This window comes from Camelus ferus, chromosome 5, assembly GCF_009834535.1.
Source record: "Camelus ferus isolate YT-003-E chromosome 5, BCGSAC_Cfer_1.0, whole genome shotgun sequence".
In the NCBI taxonomy this organism is placed as follows: domain Eukaryota; kingdom Metazoa; phylum Chordata; class Mammalia; order Artiodactyla; family Camelidae; genus Camelus; species Camelus ferus.
Genome location: NC_045700.1, coordinates 70,577,093 through 70,601,800, shown reverse-complemented (window position 1 = coordinate 70,601,800; position 24,708 = coordinate 70,577,093). Strand labels below are relative to the sequence as shown.

General features: G+C 41.0%; 1 protein-coding gene and 1 pseudogene across 14 annotated transcripts in view; both read left to right on the top strand.

Annotated features, from left to right (window-relative positions):
• Positions 1–13,378, top strand: part of CFLAR (CASP8 and FADD like apoptosis regulator) — a 43,907-nt gene extending 30,529 nt beyond the window's left edge. For all 14 annotated transcript variants that reach the window (XM_014563699.2, XM_032480082.1, XM_032480077.1 and 11 more), the window contains 2 exons: positions 9,305–9,815; positions 11,388–13,378. In XM_014563699.2, the coding sequence (XP_014419185.1) occupies positions 9,305–9,815; positions 11,388–11,526 (650 nt within the window). In that variant the 3' untranslated portion in view covers positions 11,527–13,378. The remainder of the gene's footprint in view (positions 1–9,304; positions 9,816–11,387) is intronic.
• LOC102514334 lies at positions 12,359–13,378 on the top strand (annotated as a pseudogene).
• Positions 13,379–24,708: the final 11,330 nt, after the last annotated feature.

The following is a 24,708-nucleotide window of genomic DNA, read 5'->3' as shown; positions in this document are numbered from 1 at the left end:
AGCGGTTATATCATTGTCCTCCTCTTTTGGCTGTAATCAGTTCTGTTTCATTAATTGGCAGAAAGTTCCCAACTGGCCTTGGTGCAGGCTGTGTGTCTGTTACATGAAGAGAATCACAAAGATAAAGCCATGACTTCCTGTGAATTTGTGGCTGAAAGCCAGGATCTGAGCTCACTTCCCTTGCTGAGTTATGGGCCTCTCGCCGCTGGGCACTCAACGTGTATTTGTATTTTCTGCATCATAGGATCATGAGCAGAGTTGGGTCCTGGAACATGACTGTGTGGGTTTGAATCATGGCTTTGCGTGTGGTAGCTTGTTACCCCGCCAGTTTTTCTAGCCTCTCTGAAGCCCAGTTTCTCTTCTGTAAAATGAGTTAGTAACAGGACCCATCTCGTAGGAAGGTTGGGAGGAGGGAGTGAGTTCTTATTTGTCAAAAGCTTAGGGCAGCGCCTGGCACTCACACTGTAAGCACATTTGTCCATTTTGCTTAATTTTAGTTGCAAACCACTAAGCTAGCACTTGCCTTGGCTTTGTGCTTGGTACATGGAACCTGACCCCAAAGAAGTGAGGAGCCAGAGAACTGGGGTCTGGAGGCCTGCTCTGGCTCAGGGGTGGGGACAGGTCCCCACAGTCTGGGACTAACTGGAATAGAGGGGGCAACCCAAAAGGGGTAACTTCTGGGGACACACCTAGGTAGAAAGCTGGGCAGACCACTCCTACCAGTCATCATGGACAGTGGGTGTGACAGAGAAGGAGAATCTGAGTACAAAGGCCAGGGTGAGGGAGGGCAGGGAGTGGCAAGATGAGACCAGAGAAAAATATGGAAAGGAGGGTGGAGTGGGAGTTGGAGCCTCTTTGATCTGAGGTACGAGCAGGTATTGGCCTCGGGTGCATCTGTCTAGCTGCTTCCTTGTCTCAAGCTCTCCCTGCGTCTGGGAACAAAACAAATTACTGGGTTTGAGGCCGCTTACACAATTCCCTCGGGGACAGGTGGCCAATGGACAGGTAAGAAACAGGACAACACACTTTACTCCTGTTGTGTTGGGGCTTCTATCACCTGAGGGGTCCTCAATCCATTTACGTGCCCAGATGAGACTCTGAGCAGCAGAAAACTATTGATTAATGTGGAGAGGAAGACAGTTTCTTCTCACACTCCCTCCCCAGGCCTCCAGCTCTTCATTCTCCACCCCCAGCCCCTCCCTCGGACTTTTCCCTGAGGATTCGAGGCCAGGAATACTGCTGGACTTGACAGTAGTCTCGGTTACGTGCAGCACTTTTCATTTCTTCGTTTTCATCCTAACAGCCCGGGAGCTTTGTCTAGATGATGCTGTGGGGTTTCCTTTGTCTCTTGCTTAGTTAACCTTCTCTCTTGGTTAATGCTGAACGTTTGGCAGGAGTGTGGCCGTCTGGTAATAAACATTATTACCAGAGACAAGGGCTCGGAAAGAAACTAACAATAATATGATAAGACTAACTTGAGGGCGGTAGTAATCAGGGTGTAAAATTTAAACTCTACTATCTAATCTATTAAATCCATATCTACTATCTAATCTATAAAAACCTACTATCTACTGTTCAGTCTAATGTGCCAGGTGCTTTGCTAATTCCCTTACATGGATTCTTACTTAATCTCCATAAATAATACTGTAAGAAAGGTACTATTATCCCCACTTTCAAGGTAAGGGAGCAGAGCACAGTAAACCCCCCTCCTAACTGAACTGATAGTAACTGAGAGCTGGGACTTGAAGGCTTGACTCTGGAGCCTCTGCTTTTAGCTACTTTGCTATCACATAAATTCCATGTCTCTAGAACCTGGAACAGTGCCTGGCACTTGGGAGCTCAATAAAATGTTTGTTGAGTGAATGAATAAGCTCTGTTGGTCTCAGTGCGTTGTTAAAACCATTCCTTTGTAGAATTTAGCCGACTGTCTTATACCTATCTTTTCCTGGATGAAAATCAGACTTTTATCCAAAGACTGTGCAAGTTCCTTAAACCTTTATAGGTCAACTTTTCCTTTATCCTGTGTTTACTGAGCACCTACTATGAGCAAAATATCAAGCTTGGTCCTGTGTGAACTAGATCTGGAGACAGTGAGGTAGAATCTGGTCTCAGCCACATTGTGAACAAAGATAAGATTGTTGTTGGGTGGCTCATTCTTGAGAAGAATCCTTATAGAGGGCAGTAACCTCTTGGAGCAGATATGGAGGCTTAAGGATTTGGGGCTATCTCAGTTCAGTTGAATTGAAAAGTTAGTCCTCGGTGTTGTGTCATCGGTGTCAGTGACCCAGCAGAGCTTGGCCTGTGTGAGGCCCTGCTTCGTGGTGCCCTGATGTGGTGCTTCTGATCTTGTTAGAAACTCAGATGCGAATGTCCCACATCATAGGCACGTGGCTCTGGACTTTGACCTAGGGCTCTGGCTGGGTTTTAGGCTGCCGAATGAAAGACGGTGTTTGCAGATTTTAAGTGGACATGTTTATTCCTGTCTCTTTTCTCTCTTGCTTTTTCTGAAAAACTTGAAGATTTTTCTGTGCTTTTTAACCAGGCTAAGGCTTAGATTCTTCTACCAGCTGCTGCCCATTTCCCTTGGAAGTCTTGCATAAGTAAACTTCCTCTTTCAGAAGAGCAACAGGAGTTGTGAAAGTCCCAAGTCGATGGTGGAGAGCTTTGCAGTGGTGTTGACTTGAGCTTGGCTGCATCTTGGGGTCACCCAGCTTCCTTTCCCCCCTTTCCCTTAGTGGAATGGGCAACAACCCAAGTCAGCCGCGTTTTCCTGTACTAATAAAATGTAGGAAAATCTCAGCAAGGGGAATCAGAGCAGCTACTGTGGCCTCTGCTCCTGAGCTATGAAGACACATGGCAAGTGACATCTGAGATAATAGATGGTGGCTTCATTCACACGGAGTGGCCACTGCTGCCCGCCAGCTTGGGTGCCGAGGAAGCGTAGCCTCCTGTCCTCACTCCCGTGAGATTAGGGGACTATTGAAGATAGCTTCCCTGGGGAAAAGAGATCAGGAAGTCTGTGGTGGGGCACTTTTTATTTTCCTGGGCTTTCTTGTCCTCTGAGACTAAGCAGCCACTCAGTTGGAAACCTAGCATCACTAATGAAATTTCCCTTTAAATCAGTGCTACATAGCAAACCCTTTTTTCATAGACAACATGAACCTAGGCTATAAAAAGGAACTGTAGGTCCACAATCCCTTATTGGAGACCCTTGTATTTCAAAATTAAGAAGTTTTAAGAGTTTAGAAAGATGACATAGTATTCGTGGATAAAGGGACCCCCAAATTGGAAAGCACACCAAGCGGGTGGGCAAGCCCCACCCCACCCCCAATGTGTGGGTCCTTGCCTGCCAACTGAGAAAGAATTCTCAATAGAGGCAGAGGAGAGGGACAAAGTGAAAAAAAAGAGCTGCTTTTATTGCTCAGAGAGAGAGAAAAGAAAACACTTGAGTGGGGACCATCAGTCAGGTTGGCGGTTGCGACAGTTTCCAACCCCCAACTGGCCGGGAAGGCTCTGCTGTTGTTATCTTCATTCCGGTGATGCCAGTCATCTTCTGTTACTGGCTCTTTACTCCCGTGGGGCTCAGCCCTAAAACTAAAGAAATTTTAGCAGGAAAAAAAGAGAACAAAGAAAGAGATACTGGGATATGTCCTTGGAATTGATGCAGCAGTGGTGGGACATAAAACGTCTTGTATGGCTATGTCCTCAGAACCAAGGAGCCAGCTGCCGTATAAGAGAAATGTCCTGCCTTTCATCAGCCTGACACTTTCTTCTCCTTGCTGGAAGCCAGTCTGGGTCAGTAAGCATGTCTCATCACCTCTCTCAGTGGTACATATACTGAATTCATAGAACACTCCAGGGGGTCTAGGGCAGTACCTCATAATCAAATATGTGACTTTTGCTGTAGTAAAGTATTTGAATGGATACTCACACTAAGTAGAAAAAAAGACTGAAAACAGTCTCTGATCAGTTTAGGGAAGGTTTTGCCACAAAATGAGTCGGGGGAAGAACCTAAGTTTTTCAGAGCTTTTGGGATTCTGAAATTGTGGGTAAGGAGTGGTGCATATGTGGAAAAGCAGAGGACTTCTAGCTGCCAGAGCGACCACAGGGGCCTCTCTTGACATGCACTTAACATGTTTATTATTGATATTGTTATCTCCTAAGAAAAGAAGGAATTAATCGTGATCATTTGTGCTTTTAAAAAAAAGACATTTAAAAAGTAGTCTGTAATTTCAAACAGTAAAACCCCTTGGCTGGTGTATCTGAACAAATGGAAGGTCAGATTTATACAAGGCTGATCCCACCACCCACTTCCTCCCCGACTGCTGTCTTTGTTCACCATCATCTCCCACCTGGGACCCCCGCTTAATTACTCCTTTCCCACAATCTCATCTCCAGATGTCTCAGACCACACCATCTCTGATCTGCCTACTTTACCTAAAACCCCACTGTTCTAGGTAATGCGTCAACCATTGTTTTGTCCACATTTATATGCTTTGCTTCTCCAACAAGATTATGGGCTCCTTGAAGGACAGGAACTACATCATGTACCTCATCTGTATCCCATTATCACAGTGTTTCTGTCACACTGGTAGAGGAACTTTCTAAAACATGAGTTTTGGGGTCAAGTGAATTTGAGAAGTGCTGAATAATTTCTTCCTCTTTGGGAGATTTGCAAGGCACGCTGGCCTTAAAGTTTCCGAGCAGTCTTCCTTCTACGAAACATGGTTAAGTCTTGTCAACTGTGTATTTCTCAATCATGTTTGACCTCAAAACTCCCCTTTCCACTAGAAATAGCCTGCCTACTTGTGTTCCATTCATGTACTTTATAGTAATTTGAGCTGGGCTTATTAGAGGTAACTCAATTGTAAATAGACCGATGAAACATTCCTCTTTCTTATTTATTCTGTACGTTTATTTAATGAATCCCTTTTTGTAGAGAGTGTCAAGGTAAATGTGAGCTCATTTTTGATCAGAACACATTCTAAACGAGTGGGGTCATTTTACTGTATCTGAAATTTTGAATTTCATCTCAGTAGCCCCCAAACCTATAGGTAGTGCTGACCCCAGCCCTTTACTAACAACCCCGTACTAACTGCAAGGCCAGAAGAAGCCCCTCATCATGTGAGGAAGTTAATTGAAAAACAACAGAATTTTACAGAGACAGGGCTGGGTCGGGAGTGGGGTTTCCAGGGCGGGCAGAAGGAGAAGTAGGACTTCTGCAGTTCATTGAAATTTTATTTTCCAAACTCAGCACCCAAGTTTTTCTCCCCCTATTTGCAAGTGAGGACAAGGAGGTTACTGTAGATATGTGGACACAGAACCTGGCCTCTCTGAGCCCTGTTTGGTTTAGACCATAGAGCCCTCCCTCTGGGTTCTAAGCAGGTGGATTCCATGCGAGGGAGGCATCGCAGGCTCCATGGCTTGTGGTGATGTGCCTGCCTTTATTTTCTTTGAAATCAATATCTTCTGTTGGAATGAGCACTCACAGTTGGCAAAGCATCTTTACAGAAATCTCAGTGGATCCTCATAGCCACCTTCTGAAGGACATGGTATAGGCCTTAGTATTAATTCTGTTTTATAGATGAATAAACTACAAATGTAATTGGTTCAAAGTCGCACTGTCACCACCCCTTGGTCCTATAAATCAGTCTGGGCTACATCCATGTTCTTAGTGGCCCAAGAAAGAACATTGCACATGCCAGCTAGCATCAGTCTTCACCATCTGATAGAGAAAGATGTGAATATTAATGGGAAATGCCAGCCGTGATGGCTTCAGGTTGTGTCTGTTGAGTGACTGTGTTGCCACAGGGATATTTAAGGGATGCCCCCCTCTTGGTCTGAGGCCCATCCAGATGCGGTGTTCTTATTGGCCTTATACTTGGCATTGGGGACCTGTATGGCTTTTGGCTTCACCTCCAGCTTTATAGCCTCTTCCCTCCTGTTCTACTAGGTCTGGACTTTCTGTCCTAGACCTTGGATTAGCCACCCTGATGGCATAGGTTAGCCTTCTCTCAGGACCAGGCAAGGTTCAGACCAGCAGGTGGGTGGAGGAGCCAGGACTGAAACTCAGATCTTGTGATTGCAAGACTGTTTCTCTTTTACCCTGCTTCATGCAACTGCCTGCTGACTGCCTTGTGACAGACAGCAGCTGCTCCAGCCAGAACCTTCGGGGAGCCCAGTTAAAGAAAGAGATTAAGGCACAGGACAGCAGGTGTTCCGTCCAGACCCCTGCATATCGGCAGGGAAAGGGAGATATCAAGGACTTTGACTAGGGAGGAAATCTATCAGTGATAAGAGGGTTTTGAGGGAAGTGAGCCAGTCTGAGATAATCAGTAAACAAAAGAGCTTTGTCTGGTGTTTCTCTGTTTGCTTCTGCCCCCTAGAGGAGGGAATTCACCATGACGAGTTTGGAATAAAGCAGTGGGATGGAACTGGGCTCCCCTTCCAGGTTCTCTCAGGGTACAGCCCTGTGTTTCATCCTGTGCACAGAACCTGGTACTGAATCCTTGTCTACACCCTCAGAGGCCATGCCTACCGGGCAGTACTGACTCCTTTTCTGCCGCTCTGAGGGTGTTCGAGGACAAGTGAGGTATTTAATAGGTTATTGGCAACCCTCATTTCCTGATAATAGTTATCATAGGATTTTAAGAATATCAGGAGCTTTATTTTTATATCTCTTCATTATTACATGATATATATAACTCATTTTTTTCCACTCTTACCTGTGGGCCAGGCAGATGGAGAAAAGTAGCCTAACTTCAATCTTAGTTAATAGTTATTATCATTCCCTTTTGATGACTTACCTGGTGAATTATTTATCTAATAATGTGTGCAAATCACTCCAAAAAGTAGTAGCTTAAAACAATAATACTAATGTCTTTATATCTCTCACAGTTTTTGTGGATCTGGAATTTAGGAGTGGCTTAGCCAGGCTGTTCTGGCCCTGAGTCTCCTGGGAGATTGTGGTCAGAAATAACCTGGGATCATCTGAAGGCTTGATTAAGATTGGAGGAGCTTCTCAGGTGGCTCACTCCTATGGAGGGGAAGTTGAGGCGAGACCTAAGTTCTTTTTTTTTTTTTTTTTAACATTTTTTATTGATTTATAATCATTTTACAATGTTGTGTCAAATTCCAGTGTTTAGCACAATTTTTCAGTCATTCAGAGACCTAAGTTCTTATACACGTGGGTCTCTCCACTGGCACTGGGGACCTTTATGGCATTGGGGAACTATATTGAGAGTTCTCAAGATGTGGCAGCTGGCTTCCCCCACAGTGAGCTGTTCCACAGTGATCTAACCTTGGAAGTCATGGAATATCTCTTCTGCCACGTTCCATTCATTAGAAACAAGTTACCAAGTGTAATCCACATTCAAGGGGAGGGGATTACAGTCTGTCTTTTTAAGGGAGGAGTGTCAAAGAGTCATGGACTTACTAGAAACCACCATATCTGGCAGGATGTGGGTCTCCTGAGTGGAAAGTTCTATAAGACTTTATGTGAACGTGTCCAGGCACAGCTCATAGGCCAGGCAAATTAAATGAAGAGCACTCAAGCCAGCTCTTATTTGTCCAGTGGCTGCTTATTCCAGCTTTTTGTTTACCCAAGGCTGTGTTTCTTTTCCAACTTTTTGTCTTTTTCCTGCCAAGAGCCCAGAAGAGAAATTATGATTGCTTACTTTCACTTTTATAGTTTATTACTAAAGTTTGCAAAGACAAGACAGTTGAAATTATTGATTTGAAGCTGTGAGTTTCTGAATTATTTGTGACTATCCATACTTCATATTGTTCCCATTTAGTGTCAAGAATTGAGAATTTGTAGTAAACAGTTACGTGTACCTTCGGTTATTTATCTCCCCATGACCCCTTTGTGTGATGACTGGACTGTATGAGATGGGGCCCCTCTGTTCCTTGTTGGAAGTTATATCCATTCTGACTACTGTCGTGTTGTTTGGTTTGGGGTGAATGCAGCCGTAGACTTCAGGAAGACCAGACCTCAGGGGAGGAAGAGAAGTGGGTACGTAGTCACGGAAACAGATCCAGAGGCATGGCTAATAGTTTGGGTGACAACCTGAATTAGGAGATTCTGGGCTTATGACAGAACAGTTTTTATGCCTCCAAAATGAACTAAGAACTGGAGGCACCCCTCAGACAAGGAACAGAAACTTAATGGTTAGCTCAAAAGGATGTGGAATTCTTGAATGAGGAAGAGAAAGATGTCTGTCTTTGCTATTAGAAAGACGAAATGATCCTGTGTTTACTTCACCAATGAAGGCAGACTGAGCAGATGGGAAAGAAGTGGATTGCGTAGGATTTCTAGGGTTCCAAGGTCATAGAAACTTCTAGAAGATGGAAAAAAGATTTCTTAAAAGGGATAAGGACTAATTTTTATTGCACACCAGGAGCTTTATTTGTATTATCTCATTTAATCCTCACAGCATTCTCATAAGGTAGATTTTATCACTTCCATTTAAAGCTAGGGAGACCCAGTTCCTTAAAACCATGCAGCCCGTGGCTATGGTGAGGTCAGCATTAGAAGGCAGGCTTGTCTGACATGAAGTCTGCTTTTTCCACTGACTTGCACTGCTTCTCAAGGCAGTCAATCCAGGATTCCTGGAAACTAGAAGAATCTTAGGAATCACTGTAGAGGGATCTTGGCCAAGGGCTCCCCCTGCTCAGTCAGAAGCTACACTGGGAAGCAGGTCATGAGGAGAACTGGAGAGTCTGGGAATGGTTCCAGCTTAGATCCAGGGACCTCAAATCAGCCCACAGCAAGTGGAGGTGAGGAAACTCATAACCTGGGCCACCTTTTCTGCCACCTATTGGATCTAGGTTTGGATCTGTACTGTGCAAATGCACCCATTTCTGTGAACTTGTGTTATTTCAAGAAAGAGCCCTTTTTTTTTCTTCTTTAACTTTTTTTTTTTTTAAATTGAAGTATAGTCAGTTTACAAGAGCCTTTTGAACAATCCCCAACTTTGTTTTGGTTGAGGAGAAAGTTTTTTTTTTTTTCTCTTTGATCATTTAGACTAGAGGTAGGCCCAGTCTGTGCCTGTGGCCAGGTGTGGTGGTGGCCTCAGGCAGGGAAAGTGTTTAGCAGGGGACAGATCATAACTGGGAGCCTGGGTCATGAAAGTCACATAATTCATGTTTCCGGTTAACATATCCCTCCTGCCCTGTTCTCAGGTCCTTCAGCCTCAAAATATGACAGAAAAGCAGACACAGACCATGTTTAGCATTGCTACCCAGTGTCTCTTGAGCTTTTCTTACTCCTGTGTCATCATTCATATTTGTTTGTTTTTCCCAGGCATTCTTCGGGACACCTTCACTTCCCTGGGCTATGAAGTCCAGTCTTTCTTGTATCTGAGTGTGGACGATATCATCAAGGTTCTTCACAAGGTGGCCCGGATGCCCCAGCACCAAGACTATGACAGCTTTGTGTGTGTTCTGGTGAGCAGAGGGGGCTCCCAGAGCGTGTTTGGTGTGGATGAGACTCACTCAGGATTCCCTTTGGATCATATCCGAAGGCTGTTCATGGGAGATGTATGCCCCTCTCTCTTAGGGAAGCCAAAGATCTTTTTTATTCAGAACTATGTGGTGTCAGAGGGTCAGCTGGAGGACAGCAGCTTCCTGGAGGTGGATGGGCCATCAGTGAAAGACGTAGAATCCAAGGCCAGGCAGCCTGGGGCCTGCACCATTCACCGAGAAGCTGACTTCTTCTGGAGCCTGTGCAAAGCGGACGTGTCCCTGCTCAAACGGCCCTCCAGCTCCTCGTCACTGTACCTGCAGTGCCTCTGTGAGAAACTGGGGAGAGAAAGGTGAGCACCTGGGTGGTGGCAGGTCCTCGCACCCGGCGGTGGCGGGTCCTTGCGCGTGTTGTTTGTTCTCTGCTACTGAGATGGAGGTACCACCGTGCCACGTTTGATGCCCTTCTCTTCAGGGAGGAAGAGGGATTTTTCAGTCCCTGTTGGGGTTGCCTTAGGAGTATGATACAGACCCCGCACGGCTCATGAATGCTTTGTGCTTCAGAAGGTCACTTATTAGTCAGCTTGTGGTTTGGATAGTTTTCTTCAAAATTAAGAAATGTTTAATTAATTATTTTTTTCTTATTACAAAAGCAGTACATATTCCTTACTGGAAAAAAAAAAAAAACACCATGAAATACAGATGCTGAAAGCAGAAAATAACAAGCAGTTATAATCCTGCTAATTGAAACCAACTGCTGTTAACCAAATCTCAGTATATTGCCTTCCAGATCTTTTTTGGAGGCCCATACAATCATATATAAGTATGCTTTTTAAGCCAAGGTGGAATGACTGTCTACTATTACTTTATAACCTGCTTTTAGTTTGTGTACCAGTAGATCACATATGTTTTTACAGGTCAGTAGTCACATTTCTACAGCATCACTTTAATGTCTGCAGAGTAGTTCCTAATACGGATATCGCATAATTGACTTGGCCAGTCTTCAGTCGTTGGGCAGTGTTTTGCTTTCACAGAAAAGAAAGTGTTCAACATCTTTGAAACTCAGCATTTGGGCTTATTCTTAATTGTCTTCTTGAAGGGAAAATTCCCAGAATTAGAATGACTGTTTCAAGGGACAAGCATTTTTAAAGCCTTTGATACATCTTATCAGATTGTCCTCTAGGACCCTTATACCAGCTTTGTATGAGAGTGTCTGCATCCCTGAATTCACACTGATACTGAGTGCCCTTTTATTTCCCCAAGTCTTGACAGTTTTGTAGGTGAAAAGTGGTACCTGACTATTCACATCTGCGAATCTTTGTTTTTGACATTTCTGATGTTTATTGGCAAGAATACTTTTCTAAAGGAAACACTGGTGACCTGGTTTCCATTTAAGCCTCACTGTACCTCAAATGTAAGATCAGCAGTCCTTTTTCAGCCACCCCCTAATTACAACTGAGACTGTTTCTGAGTCACCCGGGAAATGTATTCTGTTGCAGCTTTGGGGACTCCAGTAATAAATCTCAGGGCCTGGGACCCCCAGCCTCCTCAGTGATGGCTCAGCAGTAAGGGGAGGGCTAGAGCAGGAGCGACTCAGCCTTCCGAGGGAGAGACGCCATGGGCCAGCGGTACTATTGGCCTTTTATGTCCATCTTGCATTTACATAGACCATCCAGGTGGCTTATCGTTTTGTTAGTGTGTACCCAGAATAAAACTCAGTTGCCCCTTGCAGGAAAGGACTGTGGTCATTGGGCCAGAGCGCTGCAAACCTGTTTGGATCACTTGCTAAGAGGGTCGTAGAGTTTTTAAGAAAGGAACAGTTTCAAAGCACTTTCATGTCTATTGGCTGATTTCACCCTAATGATATTCTGTCTCTTTGTTGATATTTGCATGACATTAATTTTTGCCTTTCTCGTTCCCTCCAGAAAATGCTCACTCCTGGAACTCCACATAGAACTCAACAGCAAGGTGTATGATTGGAACAGCAGAGTGTCTGCTAAGAAGAGGTACTACGTCTGGCTGCAGCACACCCTGAGAAAGAAACTCATCCTGTCTTGCACATGAGAAGCCAAAGGCCCTCCTTAGCCCTGCAGTCTCCATCACTAGCCAGGCAGTAGTTTGCAAGTAGGTGTGTGTATACACGTAGGTGAGGTGAGGTCCTGGCTGGTGCTGAAATGACCCTCTCTGAGGAATGCTGGATGGGAGAGGGTGTCTGAAGCATGGCTTCTGAAGTGAAGGTGTTGGCCTGTACTGCTGACATAGCTCTCCAGGTCAGCGTTTTTTGGGAAGGAAACAGCTTTGAAATTTTAAAAACCAGGTACTGGTTGAATTGGGCATCTCAGGATTGCATTTTGCTTTTCATCGTCACCACCAAGTAAAGCCACAGAAATAAGCACTTAGGGTAGCGGCGCTGGAGGCTGTGTTCCGCAGGCGCTGAGGAGACGTGAGGAGGAGCGCGACCCCTGGCTGCGGCCGCCCCTGGTCTCTGCTGTCACCCAGGTTCTCCGAGCCTCGGGTGGGACCCGGCCAGCCGAGGCGCCGCGCTGCTGCCCGGACCGGTTCTCCCGGCAGCTCCCGGCGCCCGGGACCCTCTCCGGCCGCTCACCCGCAGCCCGCCGTCCGCGCAAGTCCCCGGAGCCAGGCCTAGGGCGGGCGGTGGCTCGGCGTGGCCGGGCTGGGCTCGGTGGCGTCCCCGTGGCCGCGGCCGGCTGGCAGGACGTCTCTGGCCAAGAGAAGCACCAGGCTCGTGGTGGTCAGCGGGGGCGGCGTGGGCAAGTCGGCGCTCACCATCCAGTTCATCCAGTCCTATTTTGTAACGGATTATGATCCAACCATTGAGGACTCCTACACAAAGCAGTACGTGATTGATGACCGGGCAGCCCGGCTAGATATTCTAAATACAGCAGGACAAGAGGAGTTTGGAGTTATGAGAGAACAGTATATGAGAACTGGAGAAGGTTTCCTGTTGGTCTTTTCAGTCACAGATAGAGGCAGTTTTGAAGAACTCTGTAAGTTTCAAAGACAGATTCTCAGAGTAAAGGATCGTGATGAGTTTCCAATGACTTTAATTGGTAATAAAGCAGATCTGGATCATCAAAGATGGGTAACACAGGAAGAAGGACAGCAGTTAGCATGACAGCTTAAGGTAACATACATGGAGGCATCAGCAAAGATTAGGATGAATGTAGATCAAGCTTTCCATGAACTTGTCCAGGGTTATAAGGAAATTTCAAGACCAGGAATGTCCTCCTTCACCAGAACCAACACGGAAAGAAAAAGACAAGAAAGGCTGCCATTGTGTCATTTTCTAAGAATCCTTTGAATTTTAGCTACCAACTGCCAGGAAAAGCCCTCGACTTCTCCTCTCCTTAACGGTTTATGTCATGCTGGTACCTTTCTAGCCTTAGACAAATGATTGCCATGGTAGCCTTAGACCAAGAAGCTGGTTAATCCTTTCCCTGAAGCTCATCCTATGGTCATTTCAAGACAGATTTAAAGGAAACACGAAGGCTGCTTCAAAGATACATGATTCCTTTAAAAAATATATCTATATACACAGACACATTCTTTTTTAAGGGCTTTCTTTTATTAGGGATGAATCAGTTTTGGAACCTAAGCTGTTCGCCAAGTTGGAGTCAGATGTTCCCTACTGGATTTTGGCTGTTCTAGCAAGTAGTCAGTGATAAACCTTTTAATTGACAATTACTATAACTATGGATGGCTTCTGTTTTTAATTCTGTGGATTGTGTTTAAACAATTCAAAAATATGTTCCTAATTTTGAGATACTGAGTGGTATTGCACAGTTGTCACTTTACTGAACATGTACAACAGTCCCATGAAGTCTACAAGGCTTACCCTTGTATAGCTTCCGGTGCTAGAATTAAAATTGATCTGTTATCACAAAAAAAAAAAAAAGGCATTTAGAATGCTTATAGTCATGAAGTTAATAAGCCTCTAGGTATCCATACCCCAGGTGAAAAAGTAAAATCAAAAGACAGAACAGTGAAAAGAGAACATAGCAGAAATGGATGCCATGCACATATCAACAAGGAGATAGATTATCATTAGGGTGAAATCAGCCAATAGATATGAAAGTGCTTTAAAACTGCTCCTTTCTAATGCTCTGTGAGCTGCTTAGCAAGTGATCCAAACAGGTTTGCAGCACTCCGGGTCAAACACTTCCCTTACCTCAGAACTGTTCGGCGGATGAGCTGAGAGAACCTCTATGATCATACCCAATGAGAGTTTTTGTGACTGGTGATGCCATGTGAACACAGCTTATTCATATTATTACAGCACACTATGGAGTCCACAATTTTGAAAAGATTGAATCAAGCCTTGAAAATTGGTAGGATTTTGGCACGTTGAGGTGGAGATGAGAATGTGTTGCAGGAGAAGAAAAATGAATCAAATAAAGAGAGATCAGGGAAATGCAAGGAATGTTTTAGAAACCTTGAGTGTAACTTTTAGCTGGCATAGGGAGAGTGTGAGCACTGGTGAGTGATAAGCCAGCAGGTGGCAGTGGTTGGAGTGCTGCCCTAAACCCCGTATTTGTCTTTTAGTCAGCTCTTACGTAAATTCTTTTGTAAGTTATTTTTCTGACTTTATTATTTATTTATTTATTTATTAACTTTTTGAGTTTGGAATGACTCAGCTGATAGTTTTTATTCAGAATTTCTCATGCAGTTTCAGTCCTTTCAAGACCCAGGTTTTTGTGTCATCTCAAAGGCTTCCTAACTGTTATGCTTGGGCTGGGAAGTCTTGAGCAGCTGGGAGCTGGAACAGTGGATGTTCCTCAGGTGTCTGCCTCTTCTTTGTGTGTTTGCTTCAGCACAGCAGTTTCAGGGAAGATTTTTCTCACTTTAATAGCAGAATTAACAATGACTTCTTTGTCACTTTTGTATAGATTACTAAATGTCTATCTAATTCTTTTTCATTGAGTATAGGTTTTAAATGAAACATTTTAGGCATCCTAAAAGAGAATTACATTAGGTAACAATATAATGAATACTCATGCACCCATAGCTCAGTGTAAATAAAATTGTTTGTTCTAGCTCTGGGGAAAATTTGAGTATTTTGACAGGGGTTGCATTGGATCTGTAGATTGCTTTGGGTACTCTGGCCATTTTGATAATGTTGATTCTTCCAATCCAAGAGCACAAGATATCTTTCCATTTCTTTGTATTGTCTTCAATATTCACAGTTTTTGGAGTATAGGTAACCTTCTTGGTTAAGTTTATTTCTAGGTATTTTGTTGTTTTTGATGCAATGGAAATGTTTATGCCAATTATAAAACTCTGGTTTTTGAAGTGAAAAGAAAAACAAAAGTGAATGAAGGGCTGCAAATGGCAAAATATCCTTCTTTCTTATGGGTGACTTGTACTCTCTCTCTCTATATATATATATATAGTATCTTCTTTACTCATTCATCTATTGATGTGCATTTGGGATGCTTCCATATCTGGGCAATTATAAAGGATGTTATTGTTAATAGCAAGGTATATGTATCTTTTTGAATTAATTCTTATTCTGTGCTTGGCTTTATTCCTTTAATAACCATGTAAGTTTAAAAACCCAAGCTGTAAACGTTCTTAGAAACAATGAACAGAACATATATGTAAATTTAAAAAGTATATTGTGTATATGTATTTACATGTAATATATTTATATGCAGTCAAATTGTAAGAATTCTACTTAATAAAACTGAAAAGTTAAAAATAAAAAATCAAAGGAGAAATAACAAGAGTGTTCTAAAATCTATCTGAAGACTCTGAAGATATTACTTTAAGTAATAATCCTAAATGTAAAAGAGATAAATGCATTAAAATATTTCAAACTTTATAATAGCCCCAAAGTGAGAATTAGTCAAGTGTTCAGTAATAGGGGCATGGTTATGATGAGATGTTCACTGGTTGGAATTTTATGTAACCAGTAAAGTTCTATATGCAAATAGTAAAAGCTTATATAAGCTGTTCTTAGCTCATTATGTGAATTATCTCATTTAATCCTCAAAATAGCTCTATGAGATAGGTGTTATTGTCCTCATGATTATTTCTTCCCATTTATAGATGAGAAAAGTGAGCAAAGTGGTGTTAAGTAGCTTACCTGTGGTCACCCTACCCTAGAATATAAACTCAAGCCATAAAGAAAGCCTTTTTTTTTCAAAAATTAAAATAAAATTTTTATTGAAGTTTAGTCAGTTTACAATGTTGTGTCAATTTCTGGTGTACAGCATAATATTTCAGTCACACATATACATACATATATTCCTTTTCAGATTCTTTTTCATTATGGGTTACTAGAAGATACTGAATATAGTTCCCTGTGCTATACAGAAGAAACTCATTTATTTATTTTATGTATAGTAGTTTGTATCTGCAAATCTTGAACTCCCAATGTATCTTTTCCCACCCCTTTCCCACACCCCTTACCCAACTATAAGTTTGTTTTCTATGTCTGTGGGTCTGTTTCTGTTTTGTAAATAAGTTCATTTGTGTTTTGTTTTTTTTTTAAGATTCCACATATGAGTGATATCATATGGTATTTTTCTGAGAACCTTTGTTTTTACAGTAAATATGCTTAAAGCAAAAGCAAACAAAAAGTCTCTCTCACAGGGAAATAAAAGACCAGAAAGAAATATTCCAAAAGTGGTGTATGGATGACAGAACCATGGCTGACATGTTTTCCAAATTCTCACCTATATATCTATATAATTGAGAATGTTGGTTTCTATAGTAAAGCCTAGCTAATTATTTCAACTTTCAACTAGTTGGTTCTCCACTGATAAAGAAACAGCCCTCTCCTATACTTCTTCATCTCATCTCTAGCCTTTCTTTTCAGTAGCAGGACCGTGGTCTCGGGGCTGCTTTTCTGGGCCACTTTGGGAGGACCGACTTGTCCACCCTAGGTCTACTGTAATCCCCAGTCCCTTCCAACCTCTTCCATGAACAGGCCATGGGAGGAGTCACTTGCCACCTTCTTTTGTCTGCAGTATTTGAAATGGGAATCTCTTCTCCCAGATTCTAGGAGCAAGTTTTCAGGATTAAGCATGTTACTTAACGCCACTAAGAGGTCACAATTTGAAGTTGGCCTTGGCAGTTTGATGTGCAGCAGATCCTGCTGCTGTCCCCAAATATCCATCCCCTTTTTTCTTAGTAATTGAAGTCTTGATTTGGAACTGGGCACAAAGCCTCACAAAATACAGTCTGGTTGTCCAAGACTCAATTTATAGCAAGATGGTGATCATGTGTCTAAGTCCTGGAGAATAAGATGTAAACATCATTATCATTTGGCAGCTGCTGAGAACTTTACTTAAAAGGTAGCTGTTTTTTGACCTTTGCTTCTTTGTCCCTCTATCTCACTGACTGAAATACGCATATGATGGCTGGAGCTCTAGTTGCCATCCTGAACTGTGAGGATAAGGGCCATATTGTGGAGATAACCAGGTGGTGAATAAGAAGGAGCCTTCTTGCGGGAGGGCACTAAGGAGCAAAGTCACCAGCCCTAGATTGCCTACCTCTGGACTCACATGTAAAAGAAAAAATATGGAGTTTGTTTTTCTTTTATAGACTGAGTGGTACATTGTTATTTGATTAAAATGCTTTGACTGTTTATGCATACTGTAAGTTTAAATTAATTAGTCTAGATGATTATTTTAATTTTCTAGTGATTGTTTAAATATGTATGTATTGTTAAAAATGTCTTGTTAAAATCTGAGCTGACCTGAGTGTTTAACATGTATGATGCTCTCATTTATCTCCTTTATTTTTTATTAAAAAGTTTTTTAAATACACCTTCATTGTGGTATGGTTCCTATACAGTAAACTACACATATTTCAGATGTACATGTTGATGAATTTTGATAGATGTATACACCCATGAAACCACCACCACAATCAAGACAGCTAACATTCCCAATCACTCCCCAAGAGGTGCAATTTTCGAATTCCCGATTTATTCCTTCGCACCCCCTTAAAGCCCTGGTAACTCCTTTTATTAATTTTTTTTTGTGATTGCTGTTGGAGAGCTGGAGATGCTTCATTAAGACATTGGTAGGATTTGGACACTATCCTCTTAAGAGATGTAATACACAAGGAAGAGTTCTAACCAAATCATTCAGTATAGTCTGGCTTTTGGACCTGGTTCACAGTGAATAAGAGTTTGAAAGCTGCATACACAAAATTGAGTATAAAGAAGACTCATTAACTCTGCACTTATTTTTAGGATAGCTAAAGACAATGACTTCAAAGGACCCACTGGTTGTAAATCCACGAGTTCTTGTTTCCCAGCTAGACCCTTCTTGCCTGCAGCAGCCCCAGAGATAGAAATGTAGAACTCAATCAAGGTTATTTAGGTGACCCTCTATTTTAGGTGGAGGGGGAGTCACCTAAAAAGTAGATTAGGGGCAAACAAGTATTGTATATATGCATCTCATAGCCCTAGGCATTGCGGCCAAAAATGGAAACAATTCAAATGTCCATCAACAGATGAATGGATAAACCAAACATGGTATATATAATGTAATGTTATTCATCTATCAGAAGGTGCAGATGAACCTTGAAAACGATATGCTAAGTGAAAGAAGTCGGAGACAAAAGGTCACACATTGTATGATAGCATGTATATGAAATACCCAGAATAGGTAAATCCAAGAGACGTACAGCAGATTAGTGATTGTCAGGGGTAGGGTGAGGGGAATAGGGAGAGTCTGCTTAACGGGGATAACGTCTCCTCTGAGGTTCTTGAAATGTTTTGGAACTAGATAGAAGTAATGGTTGCACAGCATTTAAATGTACTAAGCGTAACTGAATTGTACAATTTCAAATAGTATGTTTTATTTGGATTTCACCTCAATTTTAAAAAAAGCGGGAAGAAAGAGAAGATTAAAATCAATCATTTGTTAATCATTCCGCAAACACTTGTCCCCAATTTTTTCTTCTTTTTTTAATAGACATGTTTTGTTAGAACTTTAGATTTATAGAAAATTTGTGCAGAAAGAACAGAATTTCCATATACTCCCCCATGCCCCACGATTCCCCTATTATTAACAGCTTACATTAACGTGGTACATCTGTTACAACTGATGAACAATATTGATACATTATTATTAAATTAAAGTCCACTAGGGTTTATATTAGGGTTCACTTTGTTGTACAGTTTCATGGGTTTTGACAAATGCATAATGTCATGTATGCACCATTACCATATCATACAGAATAGTTTCACTGCCCCCAAAACACTTTGTGCTCCACTTATTTAACCTTCTCTCCCTCTAAGCCCCTGGCAACTGCTGATCTTTTCACTTTTTCTATAGATTTGCCTTTTCCAGAATGCCATACAGTATATAGCCTTTTCAGACTGACTTCTTTTACTTAGTAATATGCATTTAAAATTCCTCCATGTCTTTTTGTAGCTTGATAACTCAATTTCTTTTTATTGCTGAATAAAACTTCATTGTATAGATATACCAGAGATTGTTCATTCACCTGTTGAAGGACATCTTGGTTGCTTCCAAGTTTTGGCATTATGAACAAAGCTGCTATAAACATTTGTGTGCTGATTTTGTGTAGACATAAGTGTTCGACTCATTTGGGTAAATACCTGGGAGAACAATTGCTAAATTGTATGGCAAGACTATGTTTAACTTTGGAAAAAACTGAAAGACTATTTTCCTAAGTGGCCATTCAATTTTGCAGAATTCCTGTTACTCTGCATTCTTGCCAGCATTTGATGGTTGTTAGTGCTTTGTATTTGTAATTTTTGTAGATGTGTAGTGATATGATACATTGTTGTTTTAATGTGCAATTATTTAATGACATATGATGATGAGCACCCTTTATATCCTTATTTGGCACCCAGATATCTTTATTTTTTTAATTGAAGTATAGTCCATTTACAATGTTGTGTCAATTTCCAATGCACAGCATGTTTCTGTTTTATATATATATGTACATATATTTTTTCATATTCTTTTTCATTACAGACCATTACGAGGTATTGAATGCAGTTGCCTATGCTAAACAGAAATTTGCTGTTTATCTGGTTTTGTGATCTGGTTTTGTATTTCTGATGTAAGAGATATTCTGTCAAAGTTCAGTAGGTATTCTGCTTGATTTGTTCCATACGTAGGTATAGTTTTTGCTGTATTCGTGGGAGAGTGAGCTAGGTGTCCTTCTGCTCTGCCATCTTGGCTTAGCCCTCGGATATCTTTTTTGTTGAGATACATGTTCATACTTTTTGCTCATTTTAAAAATAATTGTATTTTAATTATTTTTTACTGAAATATAGTTGATATACAATACTTTGTTAGTTTCAGGTGTGCTACATAGTGATTTGACATTTACATATATTATGAAATGGACACTATGATAAATCTGGTAACCATCTGTCCCCATACAATGTTATTACCATATTATTGACCATATTTCTTATGCTGTATATTACATCCCCATGTCTTATTTATTTTATAGCTGGAGGTTTGTATCTCTTAAACCCTTTTGCCCATTTTCAAATTGAGTTGTTTTCTCTTCTTCTTTTTTTTTTTTTTTAAGTGAAAATAAGTTTATTCAGGGAGATACACACTCCATAGACAGAGTGTGGGCCATCTCAAAGGCGAGAGATGGCCCCAGAGCATGGGGTCATCTAGGAAAGTGAGATGTGCCTAAATTGAGTTTTCTTACTATTGTGTTTTAAGAGTTCTTTGTATATTTTGGATGCAAGCCTTTTACCAGATATTTGTTTTACAAATATTTTCTCCCAGTCTATGGTTTGTCTTTTCATTTTCTTAATAGTGTCTTTCACAGAGCAGAAGTTTTTAATTTTATTGAAGTCCAACTTACCAGATTTTTTCCATGAACTGTGCTTTTCATATTATATCTAACAAATCATCAACAAACCTAAGGTTACCTAGTTTTCTTCGATGTTATCTTCTAGAAGTTGTAGAGTTTTGCATTTTGCATTTAAATCTATGATCCAATTTGAATTAATTTTTTGTCAAAAGTGTAAGGTCTGTGTCTGTATTAATTTTTTTTTGCATGTCCAGTTGTTCCAGCACCATTTATTGAAAACGCTTCCTCTTCGAATTGCCTTCATTCCTTTGTCAAAAATTGGTTGATTATATTTGTGTGGCTCTGTTTCTGGGCTTTCTATTGTGTTCCATTGATCTATTTGTCTACTGTAATATGACCACTATAGTTCTGTATTAAGTCTTGCTGCACCCAGTGTTGGAATTTTGAATACACACGACTGTATTCTTTGTTTCATTTTATACAGAGCCCATATTATTGTAACTTTAAAATATTAAATAAAAATTACTTATTATTAAAAAGGTCCAATATCTTCTAATATATATAAATACAATGTATTTATTTTAAACATAAATGGCAAAATATTTTAACACTGTTCTCTCTCTTTTCCTTCATGTGGTCATGTCTATAACTGTACGTTTCTGACTGAGATTTAAGTCATTCACAGTTTTTCACTGTGATACAAGAAACATCTTTTCTTACTGATTTGATAAGGACTTTCTGCTCCAGACCTAGGATTCCCATCCAATTTCATTGTTCTTTTTCAATATTATTTTGGCTGTCCTGAGTCCCTTACATTTCCATGACTTTTAGGATCAGCTTGTTGATTTCCATAAAAAGGGCAGCGAGGATTTTGATAGTGATTTCACTGAACATAAAGATCAGTTTGGGGAATCTTGCCATCTTAACTGGACTCCCTCTTTGCATATGTTGATATCAGTGATATTTCACGTCACTTGACTCATTGTAGAATTTTACAGACATGGCTAAGTCTTAAGCTGCCATTTTGAAAAATTATTGAATCAAAGGCTAAATCAAAGGCAGCTTTCTCTCTATTTTTTGTCCTAGAGACAACAAACTATCCTCTAAAGGAAAGACCTTTCCACTTCTTTTGATTCCTTTTCTGGGAGGCAGCATTAAAAATACTTTACTCCTTTAACCACATCCACCTAGTTCCCTTGCCAGCCTAACGCTAGTTTGTTGAACTCTTTTAGGAAATATCACCATCTTGTGGAACTTTGAAGTTTTGTCACCCCAGAATTACCTGGCTTCTTGCCTCAAACAGTTAGATAAGAAAGTGGGATGGAAGGCCTTTGGGGTTTATAGACTGGGGAAGAGGTGAATTTAAAGATATGGGTTCACCCTAAGGAAATAATTATAAATATGTTCAAAAATTTATTTATAAGGCTCTTCAATGCAGTATTATTCACAATAGCAAAAAACTGGAAATGAATTAGATGTCCAGCAACTATAAATTGGTTAAATAAACGTGGTATATTCATGGAAGAGAATTGTCATCTAGCCACTAAACATCAAGTTGTCAAAGACTATTTAATGATATGAAAGAAAGATAGATGTGTTGTTAAGTGAAAATAGCAAGTTGTAATCTTAATCCAATTTTTGAAAAATAATTGCACACAGAAAAGTGAAAGGATATACACTAAAATTGTTTTAACTGAGATATAATTGGCATATAACATTGTGTAAGTTTAAGGTGTACAACATACTGATTTGATGAAATTTTAATGGTAGTTATAGATTATAAAAGACTGTGTGTTTCTGTATTTTCCAGCTTTTCTAAATTAAATATTTAAAGTTCTGCTTCTCTCTCTCTCTCTCTTTTTTTTTAGCAGAGGTAGTGGGAATAGAATCCAGGACCTTGTGCATGCTAATCATATGCTGTACCATTGAACTATACCCCTCTTTTTTTTTTTAGCCACTTTTTTCCAATAAGAAAAGAGACATGTTAAACTAGATCAGTCTGCAGTAGCGTGACTACAAGATGAGTCACACTTCACTTGTCCAGCTACAGTCTCCTGCCAGTCTCTTATCTGGAGATCTCTGCTGGGATCCTTACCAGGAAAAGCCTTCCCCTTCAGAACTTAGCTGCACCATGCTCCCATATACCCAGAAGAAGGCTATTTCTGGGAAGGTCCGAAGTGTGTGGATAAAAGTATGGAGTGAGGAAGGGAGAGAGTCCTGGACGTTGGGCATGGTGTAGCTAATCGAAAGAGTCCGCTACCTCAGGACTAGGGGTTGGAGTGGAAGTTTCAAGGCATCAAGCTGTTTTCCAGCAAATAACACCCACCTCCCCTAACACTTATGTCCGCCCGTTCTTTAATTCACGAGTTTTTACTTGGGAAACTTGGACCAGAGCCTGGATGTAAAGGAAAGCCAGCTACTGACACCACCCCCAACCCCCTCCCAAGACGGAACTAAAGTGGAACAGTTTGGTATTTCCCCTTGGTCACCAGGGAGGTAGTAGGTTTTGATTGGCTCTTCTTGTGGACCAAGTTGATTGCAACCAATCAGGAAAGAGGTTGGAAGGAATGTTTATTTTTTCCACTACTATCAGCTCACCATCAGCATGCCCTCAGTAACTGTTTTCTGAATAAGAAGAAGTATGAAACGCTGACTACAAATAACATGGCACGCAATCTCCTCTTGGAAACTTGGCTTGAGTTTCCCTTGAGAATGAGGCGTACTAGGATAAAAGTTTAAGTTTTACTGCAGGTGTCTCTATTTTTCTTCCACCTTCCAGGCTTAACTCAAATGCCTCCTCCTCCAAGGCATCCCTATCTGTATTCTTCCCTTGTTCCTTGGGGCTCTTGCGGCAATTAGTGAGCTCACTGCAGCATCACCCTGCCCAGTAGTTACAGAAATTACATTACTTTATATGGAGTTACAGACAGTAATAGCCTTGGGATCAAGAGCATGGGATTTGGAGTTAGAGAGACCTAGGTTTCAGTCCTGAATTCCCAACTCTTCCTAGGGTTGGGATGATGGCAAGATCTACTTTTCTCTGAACTTTGATTTCCTCATCTATTGAATGTGAATAATAACACTGACCTTAGAGAGTTCATGAGAGATGAATGGGGTCAAGAAATAATACTAATCATAGCTATTATGGAAGATAGACATTGTTTTATTCACCTTTGCTTTCCAATTGTGCCCAATTCAGTGCTCTACACATAGGAAGAGCTTACTGTATATGCACTAGTATTGAACAAAGGTTGAAAAACCTAATGTATTTTATGAACAGGGTGAGAAATGAGAGTGTCATCAATTTGCTGCCCCAGCTAGTCCAAGGAATGAAATATGGATAACTGAACAAAGGAATAGAAGACCAAGACTTAGAGTTTGTCTGTCTTACTGTTATCCTTTAAAAAAAAATTGTGGTAAAATATACACAACAAATTTTTCCATTTTAACCATTTTCAAGTGTACAATTCAGTGGCAGTAATACATTCACATTGTTGTGCAACCATCACCACTTGGGCTTGTCTTTCTTACACACACAAGTTCTCTAGACGATGTCTAGGGTATGGAAATGGCACTTCAATACATTTGCTAATAAAGCATCATAAATCTTACTTTTTTCAGAGATTAAAACATCTTTTTAAGATTCTGTACTTCTTCCCAGAGCTCTGTGCATCTGGATTAGCTGAATTACAGTGTAGTGACTTAAAATCAAACTCGCTGGCTTAAACTTGGCTCTGCCACTAGCTCACTGTGTGACCGTGGACAAATTACTTAATCTTTCTGTCTTAATTTTCACATCTTAGAAGAGGGGTCATAGTAATAGTAGTTATTTTAAAAGTTTGTTGGGATGATTGGGATGAGTAAGTAGTAGCTGGCCCATGGTAGTTGGGATAGTAGTATTAGGTATTGCTTGTATACTATGTGAAGTAACGTCCTTGAAGTCTCTTTCCTGCTGGACTGAATGTGCTGTGAGGGCAGACACTTCACCAGTTTTGCCTACTGTTAGTTGAATTCCTTGCAAATACTTCCAAATGGGCTTATAGTTCAGCCCCTCCCCCTCTTTTTTTGCCTTACATTTTTGTTGTTGTTGTTTATTTGCACAGGGACTTATTTGAAGAAGGGTTAAGATGGCTGACTGTTATTTAATGAGTTTTTGGCATTTTATTTTAAAAGTCAGTGAGTTTGGGGAAGAAGATGGTTAAGAAAAATTGACACTTCCTTTTTCGACTCACCAAGAGGAGTGATCCACTTGTGCCTTCCAGGAATTCATTTGTAGGGGCTCTTGGCTTCACCTGGGAAAATCCCTAGCTCTGCAGTGGGCAGATACACAGTGTGAATCTGCCTTTAGGAGACGCTGTTTGTCAGTATTGTCCTACCCAGGGAAAGGGGAGGAGGCAAGGCAAGTGAGTCAGTGATGACATCAGCAAGAAGTTAGAATTAGTTACCAAAGCCAGAGGC